Source organism: Amblyomma americanum, chromosome 1 (assembly GCF_052857255.1).
Source record: "Amblyomma americanum isolate KBUSLIRL-KWMA chromosome 1, ASM5285725v1, whole genome shotgun sequence".
NCBI lineage: Eukaryota > Metazoa > Arthropoda > Arachnida > Ixodida > Ixodidae > Amblyomma > Amblyomma americanum.
In genome coordinates, this window is record NC_135497.1 from 549,690,316 (window position 1) to 549,711,456 (window position 21,141).

Here is a 21,141-nt window from a genome sequence, read left to right on the forward strand (position 1 = left end):
GTGCCGTGGTGGCACTGTAAGCAATGCATTTATTGGGCAGAAGTTTATTTTAATTTGTGTTGGCACAAAGTTAATGATTGTCATTGTACTGTGGTGCCATGTTCAAACAAAACACATCATTGTACACTCTCTTTGCAGAATGTCTAATGAGGTAATAAATTACTGAGCAACGAGTATGCACTGTGGTAAATGCGAGGAACGTTACTGAATTACTTCACACTTGTCATGTTCTGTTGTCGTTAGTGATTACTTATGCCTTGGTGTCTGCTGCTTTCCAGTGCAGGGGTCGAGAGGCATGTCGAGCTCCACTTAGCAGCTTTTTTCCTTCCACTCTCTACTGGCCAACATGGTAAAATAAACTCAACATAATGCGTGATTGCTCAGACCTAGATTAGACTACCATTTAACTTATTTACTTTCAGGGCCGATTGGCATCGTAGAGAGGAGAGCTACTAACATAAATACATGTGTAGGCGGATTAATTAAAATGATTATACACAGCAGACTTGAAGGCATTGGATGCAGTGGTGGACATGACGAAGGCAGAGAAGATGTGACAGCTGCAAACGTAGAAAAGTGGAGATCTGCGTAAGTTTGTACGCGACTTAAGGTGAACGCTAGCAAAAAATTAAGAAGGCGCAGAAGACTGAGGCCAGAGTTAAAACTGTAGTCTAACAGAGGAAAGCACCTCCCAGCAAGCCAAAATGTGCACATGCAAGCATTTATGTGAACACAGAACATTGAAAATGAAACTCCTTTTTGGACAGAAGGAAAGCTAAGGCACATTACTTATTGTGGTGTTGCTTAAAAAGTTGGTGTCTAGTTGTTGCCCTTCATATCTGATCCTTCCACACCCAGCAACTGAAATGCCATCAAAAAGGAGCATCTCCAATCACTCTAATTACATGGGAGGTACACATCGCCAGATGTCAGAGGCTTGGTGTCTCATCTTGCAGACTAGTTAGTTTGGCAGATTTAAACATTACCGCATGTAAGAGGCATGTGGTAGCCTTCAAGGGGAGTATTTCATAAGTGTTACAGCATATTGTACAGTGCTGGCATGCTTCATTATTTACATCGCAGTAATATGCTAGCACAGGCTGGAAAGTTTGTAAGTGAACCGAAAAAAACAATGTTCATGCCATATCTTAGCCACATTCTTAGTATTGTATAAAAAGTGCAAATAAAGAATTCTTCATTTTTTTGTAAGCTTTTTCTTTCTGTGCATTGATCTTTTGCAAGTTAGCAAGGTTCTACAGTCTTCTGTGCCTATCGGCTGGCCCCCTTGTTTGTCAAAGCTACCGAGTACACAATGGGTCGTGTCAGTGCAAGCTAAATATACGATGGATAGAAAATTCGTGCTTTCAGATTATTTCCAGAAAAAACTGCTATTATTTCCTACTCAGGATGGGGGAACAGCATCGAGCGATGGTGCACATCCTCCTTGTCACTGCAGCAATTATGGCTGCTCGCTGCTTTTTGGCAGCGTTTCATTTATCTGCAGGAAGAGCAGGCATGAATGGGCGGCAATAGGTACCTACTAAATTAAACATTGCAATGAGCAATATGTTGTTGTGTCTGTGCTTTTGTTATCCATGAAGGAGTTGGTGTTTTTGATTAATGGTTGTGTAGCAAAGATGTAACTGCTACATTGCACTGCATTCACAGATTTGTTTGCCCATGCTTTTGGTTTTCTCAGTGGTTCATTTTCTTACCAAATGGCAGATGGAAATTTGGCTTTCAACTTGTGCACTTTCATCATGTTTGCAATGTACTTTCAGCTGCTGTTCAGTTTCACTTTGGAGAAGTTGTCCAACCATTGTCTGTGTCTAAATGTTTTCTAACAGTTGACCTCATTACGCAGCATTTCTCATAGAAAGCAAATGTGGCAGTAACATTTTTATTAAATGTTACTCTATCATGTGGCTAGCAACGTAGCGAAAACATTTTTTCAAGTCAGCTTTTAACAGTATAGCAAATTAAGGCCTTTGTTATTTAACGTTGCTCACAATTTGTGCCAATCACTCAACCTTGAAGCAACGTAATGCGTTATCACCCTTCCTCGGCTCTTCATTGTGTTACTCACATTAGACATGCTCACGGTCGTTCGCCATGCTAGTTTGCGGACATTGTTGGCTAAGAGTAAACCAGACAAATAAAAAATCGGACGTCATGTGATGCCTATAGTCCGCGGGCCAGCAGTTCATCGGGTAAAAGTGGCATCACATCATAAGCATCTTCTGTTTTTGCTGCCTTTAAGCAAGTTATTAGTGCATTTGGTGCAACACATAGTCGATAGGGTCAACCGTCCTGTCGTGTTAAGTTTTAATCCCTAAAATTGACTGTTTAGTACTTTTCCCTGCAACGACTACAGAGGAACACGGACGTTTCCTTCAATACTGGACTAAATATACGGTCATTCCCTACGTTTCATTAAAAGCAGAAGTGGTTCTGTTTTTAAAACGTACATAGTCTACGTTATAGGTACGGATTTTTTTTACAGTGTAGGACAGCCAGGGGGTAGCGCGTAGTTCATTGCCCGGCGCGCCCGCGGGCGGCGTCGTTCCCGAAAGCTCGCCTCGCTCACTCCGGCTGGCTCACTGATTGGCTCAACAGCTTTCGACCTTCACTCGGAAGGCTGGAAAATCGAGAAGCGAGCGACTGGCGCTGCGACTGAGCGATACTTTATGCCCACGCTTGCACTACTGGTGGACAACCTTTAACGCACATATGCTTGGGTTATCGGCTGCTTTGCGGCGAGTCTTAGTTAAGATCGTCCGCGACGCCATCGTCACCGTCCGTGACGCACAGGCTGAGAACTTCAATACCAGTACGTGCCGAAACAACTCGTATTTTTCGTAACGATACGAGCTCGAAAACACGCCTGCTTCGATGCGCTAGTGGGCTCTTGCTTGTTAAACTACACGCGATCAGGATGCGGCGAGTGCTAGCCACTGTTGCATATTAGCTAAAGTGAGACACAAGTATCGACGTAGTTTCGTAACGCAGTTGATATCAAAGCACTCCGCTTGTACTGGTCACCGATTAAGCTGTTAAGTTTCATGATCTCCGGTGAGCGTGCCAGTGTCGCGCAAATTAATGCATCTCAGCTACTCTCCATCGTGCCAATTGCGTTCCACTTATCCACGATATTCGCCAGCTTGAGATACGGCGCTTTTCTTCGCTGTTTTTGTCGCAACTTAGTGATTTTATCTGGCATCAAACGAAATTGCATTCTGTCAACACCGTCGTCTGCTCCGTCGTCTGCTAGGGCATCCGGGTCACTTCAGGGGATCACAGGATCGCAGCTTCTACAAACGACATGCCAGAAAAAGTAACTGAAACCGCTTTAGTATTCTTAAATAATCTAAAAATAATTTAAAATAAATGCAGTGTCTTTGTTGCGAAGATAATATAAGTATTCATGGTTTAAAAAACAAATTTTTTTGTCGGTTGTAATTTTTCACCGACACGAAAGCGCAGCCGTCGGCGCCATTGCAGCGCAACCGACACGTCGTGTTTTGTATTATTTGCCTCTTTGAGGCATTGCTTGAGTACTTGTACGGCGGACACGTGTGAAGAACTCATTCAATAGGAAGGTGAGCAGGAGTGTGTTTTGGAAGCCAACGACCAGGATTTCGGCCTGTCAACATTGGCGAGTTTCAACGGGTAAGCCATGAAGAGTGCTGCGACGTCTTTTCATCTGTTAGGGGAACTAAGACTCCTGCGCCGTTTTACTAAGCCTGGATAAATCGCATGGCCGGTGAGTCCCGCTCTGCGTTTCTTTGCTAATGATCTGTATTCACACGCGCTATTTGTATGCGGCTATATAGAGTTGTGAGTGGAGGCAGTCCGCCTGCGGTTGCCGCAGCTATAATGCGGCGCCAAAAAAGCAGGGCCTATATCCTGCATGACAAGTGTTGTTCTCATTGTCTTTATGTGCGTTTAGTACTCGCGTGCCGTGGTAAATAAAAATGGCACCAGATATCACAACAGAGTTACGCTTTCGCTTGCTAGCGCTTCCACACTCGGTGCAAAAGCATGGATTTGCACTGCGTAGAAGACGATGAGCGAGAAGTGCCGCGCGGCGGAGCGCTCGCGCTAGGCCAGCTGCGATCAGACACCGCACTATTTTGCTCAGGGTTAGTACTGATCGGATTAGTGCTTGTGCCTTAATATGCGTCATACTTAATTTTGAGACAGTGATCGCATGCGAAAGGCTAAGGATTTGAGGCAGTGTTATGTCAAAGTTAGATCAATCTTGCGTCTCCTGAGCTGTAAACGTTGATGCTTCCTCTCCTTCTGAGCACTGCGAGCTGTCGGATATGCAACTGCACAATTTTTTAGGACTTCTACCTTTTTGCTATATCCCTCGCTTTTGTGGCCCGCATTCAAGTCGTTCGCATTGTCGATGGTTTTTTTGTTACTTATTTTCGCTTTGTTATTTATTTTTGGTTGCGTGCCATCAGCAGTGGTGCCGGCGATTCTCCGAGCTCGGAACTCTTCCCAGGCACGGGATCCTACCCACAGACCTCCCTTCGCCGCACTCACGAGTGTTCTTTGGTATTTTTTTGTTTCTCTTGCCTTTACTTGCATTGGCAGTCGACAAATTTGTGCAGCTTTTAATTGTATGCAGATTTGTTAAATGCGCTAGCAATTTTTCTATGATGCCAAGCTGTGCTGTGAGATATCAAGCTTCTTGCTAGTGAAGGCATGCTTTTTTCCATTCACTCTTCTCATTTAACCAAGGCAGACTGGTTGCAACTTTCAATTTAATACCTAGACATTGGTGCAAGGCACCATGATAGGAATTAATGAAAACCTGCACATCCTATATTCAAATTTGTGTGCGGTATTTCAGCCAGCTCATCTTTCAGTGTGGTTATAACAGTCATTGTGACTGTTCTCAAAGAATGTATATGGGTGCATTACATAAAATCTGTTCATTTGTTTTGTCATGGGCTAGCTCATTGGTTTTTTATTTACTTATATTACGTCTAAGTTTAGTTTTTAAAGCAGTAGACGATTTCCTCTCTTGTCATTCATGACATGGCTACAGCCACTGACAGCTGTTGCTCTGGATGTACTTATTTGCAGTTGCCAGCGGCCAGCATCTATTGGGCCATGCGTGCTTCCTGCCTTCGGCTGTGTCATCCCTCCTGATCCGTTCAAGGTAGTTATTCTTTTTCAGTGATGCATATCTTAGCGGCCTGTTCAGAAAAATATTTTCAATATAAGCTTGCAGCTAGGTTTAGAAATGCATGAAACTCTACATGCACTTCACAGCAGTACCGAAGCTTATAATTACCGGAACTGTAGACTTGTACAAAATATAGTCGCTGATGTAGCTCTTGACGCAGCTGCTGTTAACATACACGTGCTTTGACATTGCACACCTGTTGCCTGGTCTGCATATGTGTCCTCGAAAAGGACCTATATGTTCATTTATCCCTTTAAAAACATTGTGCTCTACAATTATGGTTTACCAGTATTTCTGACACAGAGACCAAATTGTCAGTCAGTAATGTAACATTGCACGATGACACCAATCCTTGTATGGTATAGCATCCTTGCAATGCACTGGGCAGGCTGCTGTCAGCACAGATTTATTGCTGGTTTATTGCCATAGGATATGGTTATACTGCACAGTTTGTACCTCTACCTTCTTAAAGCTATATACTTGAAAAATATAAAATTAGTTGAAGGAAAATTCAAGGAAATGTAACAGTAACTGTCTCACATTTTGGTGGACACTTGAACCGTGATATAAGGGAGGGATATAGAAGGGAAGTAATGAAGAGCTGATGCCCATGTTAGATGCCCCTCTTTAGTTAAACATACCTCGCAATTAACACATTTGGTGCAAAACAAACATGGGACTTGCACGCTCACAAGCACCCTCATGTCAGTAAAACAAAGTGTTAATGTTGTCGTACTTTAGAGCTTTGCTCCTAAAAGCGCAGCTGACTGCTGCTCAAAGTTGAGAGCAAAAATATGTCTACTTTTCCTCATGTGCAGTCTGCGGTGCTGGTGCCATTTGCAATGGTGATTGACATTGAGTTGCATGATGCTCAGTCTGTTCCTGGAGTTAGTGATTTTGTCTGTCGTATGAATGTGCTGTTAAAATTAGTGCAGAACAATGGTTCTCTAGTTCATTTTAGGTAACTGTCTCCTGTGCCACATGCTAGCACCCTTTTTCCTCAAATTTCCTAATCTCATTTAGCCACCTGATTGCCACCCATTCATGCATTCACCTACTCCTGGAATCCTCCCAGTGTTTTAGTGTGGTATTGCTTATATCTTCTCTGCATTACACATGCACTGCACTTCCCCTTTTTTGATTTAGTCAAGATATCTCTGTTCCTGTTTCTTGCATAAGCATAAGAGGCGACTCAAGTGCACCATCTGGGCTTGTGATGCAATGTGTAGAGTGCTTCGTTTTTGGGTAAAACCTGGTTTCTTCCTACTGTTGCACCAAACAAGATTCTTAAAGATCAGGTTCAACCCAATCTCTGTGCAAATGTGCCTGTAAGAAAGTGTGGTTTGAAGGTGCACAAAGGCGAAGAACTGCTGGAGTGTAGTGGATGTCACATAATTCTTCCGACAGATTTTTTAAACAATTCAGGTTATTTTATTTCTCTTTTAATGTTTATTGTTCGTCGGTTGCTTATAATTTTTGGATAAACTGAAAACTACATGTACTGACTGGTATTTCATTCCAATAATTATACCCATTATTATGAAGCTGTGTTGGAAGGTAGGTGTGCATTTAGTATGCGTGCTTTGAATTTCAGTGATTGTTTCTGCAATGCAAAATGAAGGACAGGTCTCTGCTGTGCGAGTTTTTTGCAATGGAGTGAAAGTAGCTAGAGAAGCATTTGCTACTGTGTCACCCAGCCAAAAGTTCTCCCACAGACCACTGAGCTTCTGAATACCTATGGCTTAAAGCTCGAAGCTCTGGTTGCCCTTTCCTAGGTTTTCTGCATTAACGAGTGCAAGCCCAAGGGCTCAGAGCTAACAAGCATTTGAAACCATAGAGCTATGCTCAGTAGTGCTGGGGCCTTGCAGCAAGTCAGTGTGAATTAGGTCGCGATAAACATGGTTTACTGTAGAAAGCTAGTGTGAAAAAATAGTTGCGCTCACAGAAACCGCTGTTTCTTTCTTAGTCGGTCATTGAAACAAAGCAATGCATGTAAAATTTTATATCTCACTGATCCCTCAATTTTTTTCCAGCTAAAGACCAAGAGTTGCATGGAAGTTGTGCAAGCCACCAAGTTGCGTGTGATTTTTGCCAGGGACCTGGAGCAGGCTGGGAAATTAGTGGATGGCCAGTGGTATTCACTCAGTAAGGCAAGCTTTTTCTTTAAGTACAGTTTTTGGCATGGCATTGCTTAGGAACGCATGCACTAATCTAACTACTCTATGCCCGCCCATGCTTCAAGAATAATGAAGTACATGAAAAAAATTGATTGCCGAAAAACAATTGCCGATTCTGTTATGTTTTTTCAGGAAGGTATTTGCCATTTAAAGGGCTGTGAAAACCTTAAAAATTATTATGTGCTTGTTGTGGCTTTTTTTTCAAAATTCTTCCACGTCTATGTTGGCCTGACCTTGTAGCTTGTCTGCACGAGATTGGCTGCTACCTACAGTTTGCTTTTTTGTTGCCCCTTTATTGCCTGTCGCAATCTTTACTTTGCGTGGCGGTGTCATGCAGTTTGGGAAGTAATCTGATCTTATTTCTGCATTGGCCTGTAGTGCAAGCTTTTGCATGTGGGGCAGGTTTATGGTGTCCTTTTGTTTGCTGTAACTGCAGTTTGGCCATGATGGTTAGAGGCTTAGTCCTTTTTTTATTTTGATGCAGTGTCATATATTTCATGCATAAATTAATGAAGCACTATTATTTGCAATAAATGAACATTCATTATAGCTGTGGCCATTATAAGTGCACTTGACTCTAAAATGGCTTTCTTTCAGCATTCAGTATTACGTCTTAAAACCAGCCGGAAGACACAAAACAGGAGAAGAGATGAGCACAAGATGAGGCTGGTCTAACAACTGAAATTTTATTGAAGGAAAGTGGCAAAAGAAGACCTGCAAAGAGATTCAAGCACGCAAGACCCCAAAGCAGTGAGAGGGCAAAAAATAACCGAAAGGCACTGACGTACTAGTAAACCATCTAAAAAACTGATTCCTTACAGTGAAGGTTCACCGACGGTTTAGCCAGGCACTTGTTTTTAGCCTTACTGATGTAGTAAGCCTCAACTATATCAGGACAGATTTTTCACTTCCCTAAACCACTGATGTGCCGCAGAAATCAGGCGTGCAAAGAGAAAGGTCGTCCTCCGATTGCATTCACGAGATTGAACGTGCAGTGTCAGGTGAAAAGTCGCCTTCTTCTCTACACAGTGAAAGTGCTCTCAGCCAGGCGCACATTCAGATATCTGCTTGTCTGCCCATAGTAGTTTCAGCTACGAGGCAGTGGAATGCAAAAAACCGGTTTACTTTTGCAAGTGGTGAACATTTTTTATCTGCCACTGTGCATAGCGGACGATTACCCGTAGTTGTATCATGCCTAGTTTGAACGAAGAAGCAAAGGGCTCCTACCTTACTTTTAGCGGTCAAGACAACAGCAACATCATACTTTGGTGCAACTTTCTTGGGATGGTGCGAAATGGCGTGGAGGTAAGGTATAGAGCCCGTCTTTTTGTGCTGCTCAACTACGTCAGCATCATGTGAACGGTGTTCCGTTCCCTCGAGAGATTAAAAACATACTCTGACAGGTGCGCAAGATGGGCAAGTGGGAACCCAGGTGCCATTGGCTTGGAAACCTGCTCCGTGAATGCATTCTAAACACTGTGATGGCATGACTTCCATAACGCAGTCGTGATGCATGTGATTGCCAACCTGTCCTTCACCAGCCTCGAGTGGTTCAACTCGTAGCTAAGAGGCTTCCTGATCTTGGGCTTTGGCGCCAACATATGTGGTCGTCCGCAAAGTGCAGGTCTAAGTCAAGAAGCTACAAACGGTTATGCTTAGTGAAATTCAGACCTAAAAGATAGGCTTTGACCACATGCCTAAAGATTTCTAAAACGTATTGTGCCAACTTATCTGAGCCCTCGTTGTGCAAAAAAATTAGGTAGCTATCAACAACGAAATGCTACTATGCCGAGGCCTTCCAAACAGGGCTTTGATGCGGAATCAACTCTGGACAGAAGAATGTCGCGGAGGAACAGTGCAACCTGGGACCCTCTGCATATGGCTGATTTCTGATGTAAATACTGCCTTGCCAACTCACAAAAGTGGAGTTCTGTGGAGTTCTAGTTTCTTGTGGACAGCAACCTGGGCAGGTGCTCTGCAGTGAGCATCGACATGGAGAGCCTGCACTATTCATTGTCACATGATAGACCTCTGAGGTATGTGCAAACTGCATCAGGGTGAACAATGAACATGCTTTTACAGATGATTGCGTGATTTCGGTTGCTGGCTTCTTGGGGCTGTTGTCCTTTTACTGCAAATCCGCATTTGTCAGTTGGCAGGGCGGTATTTACACGCAGGTCGTACATTTGCTCAGCAACATTTTTTTGTCTAAAGTCAATAAGGCATTAGAGCCCTGTTTGGAAGACCTTGGCATAGTAGCATCTCGTTATGTTCATGACTGTAATTTTTCTGGACATAGAAGGCTCAGATAAGTTGGCACAAGATGTTTTAGGAGTCTTTAAGGCATGCGGGCAAGGCCTGTCTTTTACATCAGAATTGTCTAAGCAGAACCGTTAGCTGTTTCTTGATGCAGACTTGCGCTTTGTGGACGAATATGTTTGTCGGGGCTACAGCTAAAGATCGGGGAAGGCTCTTTTTAGCTACGATTCGGACCACTCGTTGTTGGGGAAGGATGGTGAAGAGGTGTATTTGTCGCTGGTTAAGGTCAGTAAAGATGGAAACACTTGACGGGTGTGCAATCGTGTGCATGACATCAGCTTTAGATAAGTCATGCCATCACTGCTGAGGACGCATTCTTGTAGCAGGTTTCCAAGCAGCTGGGTTCCCACTTGCCCATCTCAACAACCTGTCATAGTATGTTTTCACTCGCTCGAGGGTAAGGAGCACATACTCCGATGATGCTGATACACCTTACCTCCACAGTATTTCACAGTCTCAAGAAAGTCGCGGGAAAGCGTAATGCTGCTGTTGACTTAACAGCGAAGTGCAAGACAGGAGGCCTTTGTGCCGCCATTAAAAAGGCTTGATAAAACTGGGTACTTGTCCACAATGGACAGTGTCACAAAAAAAGGTTCACCACTTGCAAAAGTAATGGAGTTTATTGCGTTCCACTGCCTTATGGCTGCAACTAATATGGGCAGACAGGCAGATATTTGAATTTGCACTTGACTGAGCACTTTCACTCTATAGGGGAAGGCAAATTCTAATCTGGCACTGTATGCTCAATCTTGTGAATGCAAATCTGAGGATGACATGTCTCTTTGCACGCCTAATTTTCACGACACATCAGTGGTTTATGGAAGGGATAAATCTGTCGGTAGATAGTTGAGGCTTACTACATCGGTAAGGCTAAGCCATCGGAAAACCTTCACCGTAAGGAATTTGCTTTTTAAGATGATTCATTACTATGCCAGTGACCTTTAATTGCACTTCGCCCTTTCACTGCTTTGGGTTATTGTGCGCTTGTATCTCTTCGCGGGTCTCCTTTTGCGGCTTTCCTTCAATGATGCCGCCGCAGTGGCTCAGTGGTTATGGCGCTCGGCTGCTGTCCCAAAAGACGCAGGTTCGATCCTGGCCGCAGCAGTCAAATTTTAATGGAGGCGAAATTTTAGAGGCCCGTGTAGTGTGCGTTGTCAGTGCACGCTACTGAACCCCAGGTGGTTGAAATTTCTGGAGCCCTCCACTACGGCGTCCCTCATAGCCCGAGTCGCTTTGGGACGTTAAACCCTCACAAATCAAATAATCAAAATCTTCAAATAAATTTTTGTTAGTCCCGCCTCTTGAGCTCATGTCTTCTTGTGTGTTCTGGCTGGTTTTAAGGTGAGTCAGTACCAACTCGGCCAGTCATAAGCCTTGTTCAGTATTACAACATTTTGAATAAAGTGAGAAGTTTACTAGGCTATATTGCCGGGGATCGTGTCCGCAGCAGTTGTGGGCAACTCAGAAGAGATAGCGTCATACGATTGGTTGTGTAATTGGCAGAGGATGATGTGAGGATGCTGCTCGAAAAGAAAATTTCATAATTGGAAAATTATTTACAGCCAAAAATGTACAAAAAGTGGCTGGGCCAGAGAAAAAGTGCCGCGAAATTTGAAAACGCTGAAAGCAGGTGAAGCTACAGCGTAGTGCCAAGTTTGAAAAACTGGAAGTATGGACAAAGCCAAAGCTTGGCGCCAAGTTTGAAAACTCGAAATGAGAAATCACGTGACCAGTGATAAGTGTCCTATACTTAACCAGGAGATAGGAAAAAAATGATACATTAGAGGCAATTAGGTAATTATTGAGAAGCGAAAGGCAATGAACGCGTGATTAGACTGGGCGGGTATTCAGTGAGTGGGCAGGAACGATCCATGGAGGGAAATTTGAAAACTCGAAATCGTTGCTGGGATGGAATGAGGGTAAAATAAGAGTTAATTTATTACCAATCAATCAACGAGAAAACAATCATGGCGCCAAATTTGAAAGGCGACCAGTGTCGAGGAAGTATCAACGCTTTCACATTTTTTTTGCGCAGGTAGCAGCGGTGATCTCTATTTTTTGTTTTTTTCAGCCAAGACAAAAACCATTTTTCTTGGCTCATGGACGATGTATCTAGGAACCTGCGCCCAGGACAACCCTGGACAGCATGCATCAGCAAGCTCGAAAAAAAAGCACGAAACCGTAAATAAATATTGATCATTTTCATTTCAAATCTAGTGGTTTTGTGCACGAATTACTCCGGAATGCACAAAGCTTGTGTTAATTGACAGGCGACCATTAACAAGCTGTGCATTTTTGTGCATAGCTTACTCCAGAACACAAATCCTGTGTTACCTGACAGGTGATAGTAACGACTGTTACAGAGTGTACGAGCACTACACAAGACACACCACAGAAGACAAGGCAAACTACAGAAGACAAGACAGAATACAGAAGTCAAGACAGACTACAAAAGAGAGGACAAACTACAGAAGACAGACTATAAAAGACAGACCACAGAAGACAGGACTACAAAAGACAAGACAGACTACAGAAGACAAGACAGACTACAAAAGACATGCCCAAAATACGACAAGACTACAGACTACAGAAATTTTCTGTCTTAGAATCCTGTAGTGCGTTTTGACTGGGATGCGCTCGCGCTGGCTGCGTGGGGCCGCGTGCGGCATAGAAAAAAATGCAGTTGATTCCTGTTTCCCGGCCTGTTCGCTTCGTACGCGTCGCGCTCTCATAATTTGTAGGGGACTGAGTCTGTCCGTCAACAGTTTGTTGACCCGGACGCGATTCGAACACGCAACGCATACGAAGTCACGCGACAACGATGTAATCTGACGTCATACCAAGTCACGTGACAGCAATGTATCGTGATGTCATGCTAAGTCGCGTGACAACGAAGCAATCGACATTTTAGCGGCACTATCATCATCAGCAGTGCTGCGCCGCCTCGGCTCGTCACATGCGCTCGCTCTGGCTACGTGGGGCCGCGTGCGGTGTAGAAAAATATGCAGCTGATTCCTGTTTCCCGGCTTGTTCGCTTAGTCCGCGTCGCGCTCCGATAGTTTGTAGGGGACTGAGTCTGTCCCTCAACAGTTTGTTGACTCAGACGCGATTCGAACACGCAACGCATACGAAATCACGTGACAACGGTGTAATGTGACGTCATACCAAGTCACGTGACTTCAATGTATTGTGATGTCATACTAAGTCACGTGACAACGAAGCAATCGACATTTTAGCGGCACTATCATCATGAGCAGTGTTGCGCCGCCACGGCTATTATCATGAGCAGTGCTGTGCCGCCTCGGCTCGTGACATGCGCTCGCGCTGGCTACGTGGGGCAGCGTGCGTCATGGTAAAAAATGCAGTTGATTAATATTTCCCGGCCTGTTCGCTTAGTCCGCGTCGCGCTTCGATAGTTTTTAGGGGACTGAGTATGTTCGTCAACAGTTTGTTGACCCGGACGCGATTCGAACACGCAACGCATACGAGGTCACGTGACAACGATGTAATGGGGCGTCATACCAAGTCACCTGCCAGCAATGTATTGTGATGTCATACTAAGCCGCGTGACAACGAAGCAATCGACATTTTAGCGGCACTATTATCCTGAGCAGTGCTCCGCCGCCTCGGCTCGTGACATGCGCTCGCGCTGGCTACGTGGGGCCGCGTGCGGCGTAGAAAAAAATTGCAGTTGATTCCTATTTCCCTGCCTGCTCGCCTCGTCCGCGACGCGCTCTGCTAATTTGTAAGGGACTGAGTCTGTCCGTCAAGAGTTTGTTGACCCGGACGCGATTCGAACACGCAACGCATACGAGGTCACGTGACAACGATGTAATGTGAATTCATACCTAGTCACGTGACAGCAATGTATTGTGATGTCATACTAATTCACGTGACAACGGAGCAATTGACATTTTAGCGGCACTATCATTATGAGCAGTGCTGCGTCGCCTGAGCTCGTGACATGCGCTCGCGCTGGCTACGTGGGGCCGCGTGCGGCATAGAAAAATATGCAGCTGATTGCTGTTTCCCGGCCTGTTCGCTTAGTCCGCGTCGCGCTCTGATAGTTTGTAGGGGTCTGAGTCTGCCCGTCAAGAGTTTGTTGACTCGGACGCGATTCGAACACGCAACGCATACGAAATGACGTGACAACGATGTAATGTGACGTCATACCAAGCCACGTGACAGCAATGTATTGTGATGTCATACTAATTCGCGTGACAACGAAGCAATCGACATTTTAGCGGCACTATTATCATGAGCAGTGCTGCGCCGCCTCGGCTCGTGACATGCGCTCGCGCTGGCTATGTGGGGCCTAGAAAAAAATGCCGCTGATTCCTGTTTCCCGGCCTGTTCGCTTCGTACGCGTCGTGCTCTGATAATTTGTAGGGGACTGAGTCTCTCCGTCTACAGTTTGTTGACTCGGACGCGATTCGAACACGCAACGCATACGAAGTCACGTGACAACGATGTAATGTGACGTCATACCAAGTCACGTGACAGCAATGCATTTTGATGTCATACTAAGCAGCGTGAGAACGAGGCAATCGACATTTTAGCGGCACTATCATCATGAGCAGTGCTGCGCCGCCTCGGCTCGTGACATGCGCTCGCGCTGGCTATGTGGGGCCTAGGAAAAAATGCCGCTGATTCCTGTTTCCCGGCCTGTTCGCTTCGTACGCGTCGCGCTCTGATAATTTGTAGGGGACTGAGTCTCTCCGTCTACAGTTTGTTGACTCGGACGCGATTCGAACACGCAACGCATACGAAGTCACGTGACAACGATGTAATGTGACGTCATACCAAGTCACGTGACAGCAATGTATTGTGATGTCATACGAAGTCGCGTGACAACGAAGCAATCGACATTTTAGCGGTACTATTATCATGAGCAGTGCTGCGCCGCCTCGGCTCGTGACATGCGCTCGCGCTGGCTACGTGGGGCATCGTGCGGCATGGTAAAAAATGCAGTTGATTCCTATTTCCCGGCCTGTTCGCTTCGTACGCGTCGCGCTCTGATAATTTGTAGGGGACTGAGTCTGTCCGTCAACAGTTTGTGGACCCGGACGCGATTCGAACAAGCAACGCATACGCAGTCACGTGACAACGATGTAATGTGACGTAATACCAAGTCACGTGACAGCAATGTATTTTGATGTCATAATATGTCGCGTGACAACGAAGCAATCGAGATTTTAGCGGCACTATCATCCTGAGCAGTGCTCCCCCGCCTCGGCTCGTGATATGCGCTCGCGCTGGCTATGTGGGGCCTAGAAAAAAATGCAGTTGATTCCTGTTTCCCGGCCTGTTCGCTTAGTCCGCGTCGCGCTCCGATAGTTTTTAGGGGACTGAATCTGTCCGTCAACAGTTTGTTGACCCGGATGCGATTCGAACACGCAACGCATACGATGTCACGTGACAACGATGTAATGTGGCGTCATACCAAGTCACATGCCAGCAATGTATTGTGATGTCATACTAAGCCGCGTGACAACGAAGCAATCGACATTTTAGCGGCACTATCATCCTGTGCAGTGCTCCGCCGCCTCGGCTCGTGACATGCGCTCGCGCTGGCTACGTGGGGCCGCATGCGGCGTAGAAAAAAATGCAGTTGATTTCAGTTTCCCGGCCTGCTCGCCTCGTCCGCGACGCGTTCTGCTAATTTGTAAGGGACTGAGTCTGTCCGTGAACAGTTTGTTGACCCGGACGCGATTCGAACACGCAACGCATACGATGTCACGTGACAACGATGTAATGTGGCGTCATACCAAGTCACCTGCCAGCAATGTATTGTGATGTCATACTAAGCCGCGTGACAACGAAGCAATCGACATTTTAGCGGCACTATCATCCTGTGCAGTGCTCCGCCGCCTCGGCTCGTGACATGCGCTCGCGCTGGCTACGTGGAGCCGCGTGCGGCATAGAAAAATATGCAGCTGATTCCTGTTTCCCGGCCTGTTCGCTTAGTCTGCGTCGCGCTCTGATAGTTTGTAGGGGACTAAATCTGTGTTCCTTTACAGTTTGTTGACCCAGACGCGATTCGAACACGCAACGCATACGAAATCACGTGACAACGATGGAATGTGACGTCATACCAAGTCAAGTGGCTGCAATGTATTTTGATGTCATACTAAGCAGCGTGACAACGAGGCAATCGACATTTTAGCGGCACTATCATCATGAGCAGTGCTGCGCCGCCTCGGCTCGTGACATGCGCTCGCGCTGGCTACGTGGGGCCTAGAAAAAAATGCCGCTGATTCCTGTTTACCGGCCTGCTCGCTTCGGCCGCGTCGCGCTCCGATAATTTGTAGGGGACTAAATCTGTGTCCCTCTACAGTTTGTTGACCCAGACGCGATTCGAACAAGCAACGCATACGAAGTCACGTGAAAACGATGTAATGTGACGTCATATCAAGTCAAGTGGCAGCAATGTATTGTGATGTCATACTAAGTCACGTGACAACGGAGCAATCTACGTTTTAGCGGCACTATCATCATGAGCAGTGCTGCGCCGCCTCGGCTCGTGACATGCGCTCGCGCTGGCTACGTGGGGCCGCGTGCGGCGTAGAAAAAAATGCAGTTGATTCCTGTTTCGCGGCCTGTTCGCTTCGCCCGCGTCGCGCTCTGATAGTTTGTAGGGGATTGAGTCTGTCTGTCACCAGTTTGTTGCCCCGGACGCGATTCGAACACGCAACGCATACGAAGTCACGTGACAACGATGTAATGTGACGTCATACCAAGTCACGTGACAGCAATGTATTGTGATGTCATACTACATCACGTGACAACGGAGCAATCAACGTTTTAGTGGCACTATCATTGAGCAGTCCTGCGTCGCCTCGGCTCGTGACATGCGCTCGCTCTGGCTACGTGGGGCCGCGTGCGGTGTAGAAGAATATGCAGCCGATTCCTGTTTCCCGGCCGGTTCGCTTAGTCCGCGTCGCGCTCCGATAGTTTTTAGGGGACTGAGTCTGTCCGTCAACAGTTTGTTGACCCGGATGCGATTCGAACACGCAACGCATGCGATGTCACGTGACAACGATGTAATGTGGCGTCATACCAAGTCACATGCCAGCAATGTATTGTAACGGAAAACAGGGAGACAGGTCGCTAACCAGCAGAATACAGCAAGCAGCCAGCCAGCCAGCGCGAGACACTTCAACGTCTTCGAAGACACTTCAGCGCCACCTGAGAACACCAGGTGGCATTACTCCCCCTCCAAAAAAAAAGAAAAACAAAAGCGGGGTTGCAGTATGGGCAGTGGAAAGAGAAAAAAAAACAGCACAAGCACACAAAAATGTACAAGGGAGGTGGGCGAAGGTGTCCCACGCGAAAACTAGCAGAACGCTGAGCGTACTATCCATTACCGCGTGAAGTAGGGTTTCATGCGGACAACGTGCACAACCTCAGAGCGGGGTGGACGACGCTGAGGCTGCACAGTCCCGTCAGGAAGAACTTCGTAGGTCACTTCGGTGACGCGGCGCAAAACTCGGTACGGTCCAAAGTAACGGCACATCAGTTTTTCAGACAAGCCTGGGCGGCGTACCGGGGTCCACACCCAAACTTGGTCTCCCGGATGGTATTCGACGTGCCGATGACGGAGGTTGTAGCGGCGTGCATCCGTGCCCTGCTGCCGCTGAATGTGAAGACGGGCAAGTTGACGTGCTTCCTCGGCGCGCTGAGCGAACTGCTCGGCGTCTGGCGTGAGTGGGTGGTCATCAGTGCTGCATGGAAGCATTGCATCCAGCATCGTCTGAACGTCGCGTCCGTAGACCAGACGAAATGGTGTAAATCGGGTCGTCTCCTGGGTGGCCGTGTTGTAAGCGTATGTGACGTACGGGAGAATCTCGTCCCAGGTTTTGTGCTGCGAGTCTATGTACATTGCGATCATGTCGGCGATCGTTCTGTTGAGTCTCTCTGTGAGCCCGTTCGTCTGTGGGTGATAGGCAGTAGTTTTGCGATGGTTCGTGTGACTGAGCTCGAACACGTCGCGCATGAGCTGTGCCGTAAACGCCGTACCTCGATCAGTGATTACGTGGGACGGTGCGCCATGACGCAGCACGATTTGTTGCATAAAAAACTGGGCGATCTCAGATGACGTACCGCGCTGCACCACTTTAGTTTCCGCATACCTTGTTAAATAGTCGGTCGCGACTATGATCCATTTATGACCGGCCGATGACACAGAGAATGGGCCCAGAAGATCGATGCCGACTTGATCAAAAGGCGTCCGAGGGGGTTCAATAGGTTGGAGCAAGCCCGCTGGCTTGAGAGGAGGCGCCTTACGACGTTGGCAATCGCGGCAGCCTCTGACGTAACGCTGGACGGCGTGAGAAAGTTTGGGCCAATAATACGCCTGGCGCACGCGTGCAAGTGTGCGGGCAAAGCCCAAGTGGCCGGAGGTCGGCTCATCGTGACAAGCAAGAAGGATATCGGCGCGGAGATCTGCCGGAACGACGAGGAGGTGCGCTCGGTCAACAGTGCTGGAGTTTTTCTTAAACAAAATGCCGTTCCGGAGACAGAAGGCCGGCAGGTTTCTAGAAAATTGTCGGGGTACGACAGAAGCTCGGCCCTCCAGATAATCAATGATAGGTCGCAGGTCTGGGTCAGCTCGCTGGCGGGTCATTAGGTCTAAGGCGCTGACAACTCCAATAAAACCACTCTCGTCCTCTATGCTATCATCCGCTAACCCGACGGGCGCGCGAGAGAGTGCGTCAGCGTCTTCGTGCGTCTGGCCAGATTTGTGCACAATGGTGTAATCGAATTCTTGGAGGCGGAGGCTCCATCGGGCTAGGCGCCCCGATGGGTCGCGAAGATTTGCAAGCCAGCACAACGAATGGTGGTCGGTAACTACTTTGAACGGGCGGCCGTAGAGGTACGGACGAAATTTCATGGTTGCCCACATAACCGCAAGGCATTCTTTTTCTGTGGTCGAATAGTTTGTTTCAGCGCGAGAAAGCGTGCGGCTTGCATACGCGATGACCCTTTCCACGCCACCTTGGTGTTGGACGAGTACGGCGCCGAGGCCGACGTTGCTCGCGTCGGTGTGGACTTCGGTTTCAGCCTCTTCATCAAAGTGCGCAAGAACAGGGGATGTTAGCAGTCGTCTGCGCAGCTCGGCAAAAGCCTCCTGCTGCTCGGCAGCCCACACGAACTGTGTATCATTGCGCGTGAGGTGGTACAGGGGTGCGGCAATCTTTGAAAAGTCGGCGATGAAGCGGCGGTAATATGCGCACAGACCCAAAAAACGTTGCACACTTTTCTTTGTTGCAGGAACAGGAAAGTTGGCGACGGCAGCAGTTTTCTCGGGGTCGGGCTTAACGCCATCGGCACTCACGAGGTGACCGAGAAACTTCAACTCTTTGTACCCAAAGTGGCACTTCTCGGGCTTTAGCGTTAAGTCGGCCGATCGGAGGGCATCTAATACTGTCCTCAGGCGTTCAAGGTGTTCGGCAAAGGTTTCGGAAAATACGACGACATCATCGAGATAAACCAAACAAGTTTGCCATTTTAGTCCAGCGAGAACGGTATCCATCATCCGCTGGAAAGTTGCCGGCGCTGAACATAGCCCAAAAGGTAGCACTTTAAATTCGTACAGTCCGTCGGGTGTCACGAACGCCGTTTTTTCGCGGTCCCGCTCGTCGACCTGTATCTGCCAGTACCCACTCTTTAAATCAATGGAGGAGAAGTACTGGGCGCGACGAAGTCTGTCGAGCGAGTCGTCGATACGAGGCAGCGGGTAGACGTCTTTTTTGGTGATGTTGTTCAGTTTCCGATAATCCACGCAGAAGCGGAGTGTCCCATCCTTTTTCTTCACCAGCACGACAGGTGAAGACCAGGGGCTGCTGGAAGGTTGAATGATTCCATCTGAAAGCATCTCCTTCACCTGCGTTTGGATCGCCTCACGCTCCTTCGGTGAGATACGGTACGGCTGCTGATGGATGGGGCGGGCATCGTCGGGCGTAATGATGCGGTGCTTGAGAAGAGCCGTTTGCCGGACTTTCGACGAAGAAGCGAAACAGGAGGAGTATTCAAGTAGGAGGGCACGTAGTTCTCGCTGTTGAGTCACCGAAAGGTCCGGGCTGATGTCAAGGGATGGGCGCACAGGTCTAACAGCTTCGAACGCGAAACATTCAGAAACCTCCGCTAAGGGGTCGGCGAATGCGATGGCAGTAGCACGAAAAAGGTGCCGGGGCTCGTTAGAGAAGTTAGTCACCAGGAGCTCAGAGCAGCCGTCGCGGAGATGGATGAGACCTCGCGCTGAGCAGATGCCGTGGGTGAGCAAAAGGGACAGGTTGCCCTCTGCGACCGCTGTCCCTTCACGTAGTCCGTCGCAGTGAACACTCACAAAAACGCTGGCGCGTGGCGGAATCCAAACGCTCTCGGCGGATATTCTAAGGGCGGCGCGGCGTGGACAGTCCTCGGAGTAAACATCAGCTTTCTCGGTAGAAAATGTGACAGTGCGCTTTCGGAGGTCAATAATAGCTCCATACTCTCGGAGAAAATCAACGCCAAGGATACAGTCACGGGAGCAGTTCGGTAGAACTAGGCAGCTGACAACAAATGTGGAGCTGCGAATTTGGACTCTTGCTGTGCATAGGCCAAGCGGAGTTACGACATGTCCGCCAGCCGTGCGAATCTGCGTGCCGGACCATGGTGTCATTACTTTTTTAAGAAGCGCCGCTAGCTTTCCGCTTAAAATCGAGAAATCAGCGCCAGTGTCCACCAAAGCACTAACCTTATAGCCATCGAGAAGCACGGGTATATCCAACGAGAATCGATCTCCGAGTTCAGGTACTGCAGTCGTTGCCTTTAAATCGCGGTCGGTCGCTGTTCGCGTTGTCGGGGGGTCTTGTTCGTATCGATTGCCAGCGGCCTCGCCCCCTGAGGTCGCTCTCTTTAGTTTTCCCGGCGGGGACTTGGCGACCGTCTCTGCGCCATCCAGGAGGAGCTTTGGGGCTGTGGCGAAGGTCGGCGTGGTGATGGAGACCGAGACTGCCGCTGGGGAATTGTCGCCATGCGCTGCTGGGCTACGTAGTCCTCGATCTCCCGGGGTCGTTGACCTCTTGGTGGACGGGGCATGTCGATAGGGAACCCCTGCAGCCCAAGCTGTCGATACGGGCACTGGCGATACAGATGACCGGGTTCCCCGCAGTGAAAGCAGAGACGCCGCCGATCCGGAGCACGCCACAGGTCCGTCTTCCGCTGGGGTGATCGTCGATTGTCGATGTAGTACGTGTCGGGGTGTGCGGAAAACAGCGAGCCTTGATTGGACGGAGGAAACTGCGCCGAAGAGGGCGCAGGACGTTGCAAGGCTTCAGCGTACGTTGGACGACGGCACTCCGTTGGTAAAGGCGGCGGGTCAACGGATGGGAACGAAGGTCTCAAGGCTTGAACCTCTTCGCGGACCAGGCTAGCGAGAGAGCCGGCCGTCGGCAGGGGAGC

General features: G+C 47.9%; 1 protein-coding gene across 1 annotated transcript; it reads left to right on the forward strand.

The window, feature by feature from the left end:
• Positions 1–3,433: 3,433 nt before the first annotated feature.
• LOC144129619 (uncharacterized) lies at positions 3,434–7,395 on the forward strand. The gene is made up of 4 exons (XM_077663741.1): positions 3,434–3,763; positions 4,470–4,563; positions 5,098–5,173; positions 7,234–7,395. The coding sequence occupies exons 1-4, from the start codon at positions 3,757–3,759 to the stop codon at positions 7,393–7,395; spliced, it is 339 nt and encodes a 112-aa protein (XP_077519867.1). The 5' UTR covers positions 3,434–3,756.
• The last annotated feature ends 13,746 nt before the right edge of the window (positions 7,396–21,141 follow it).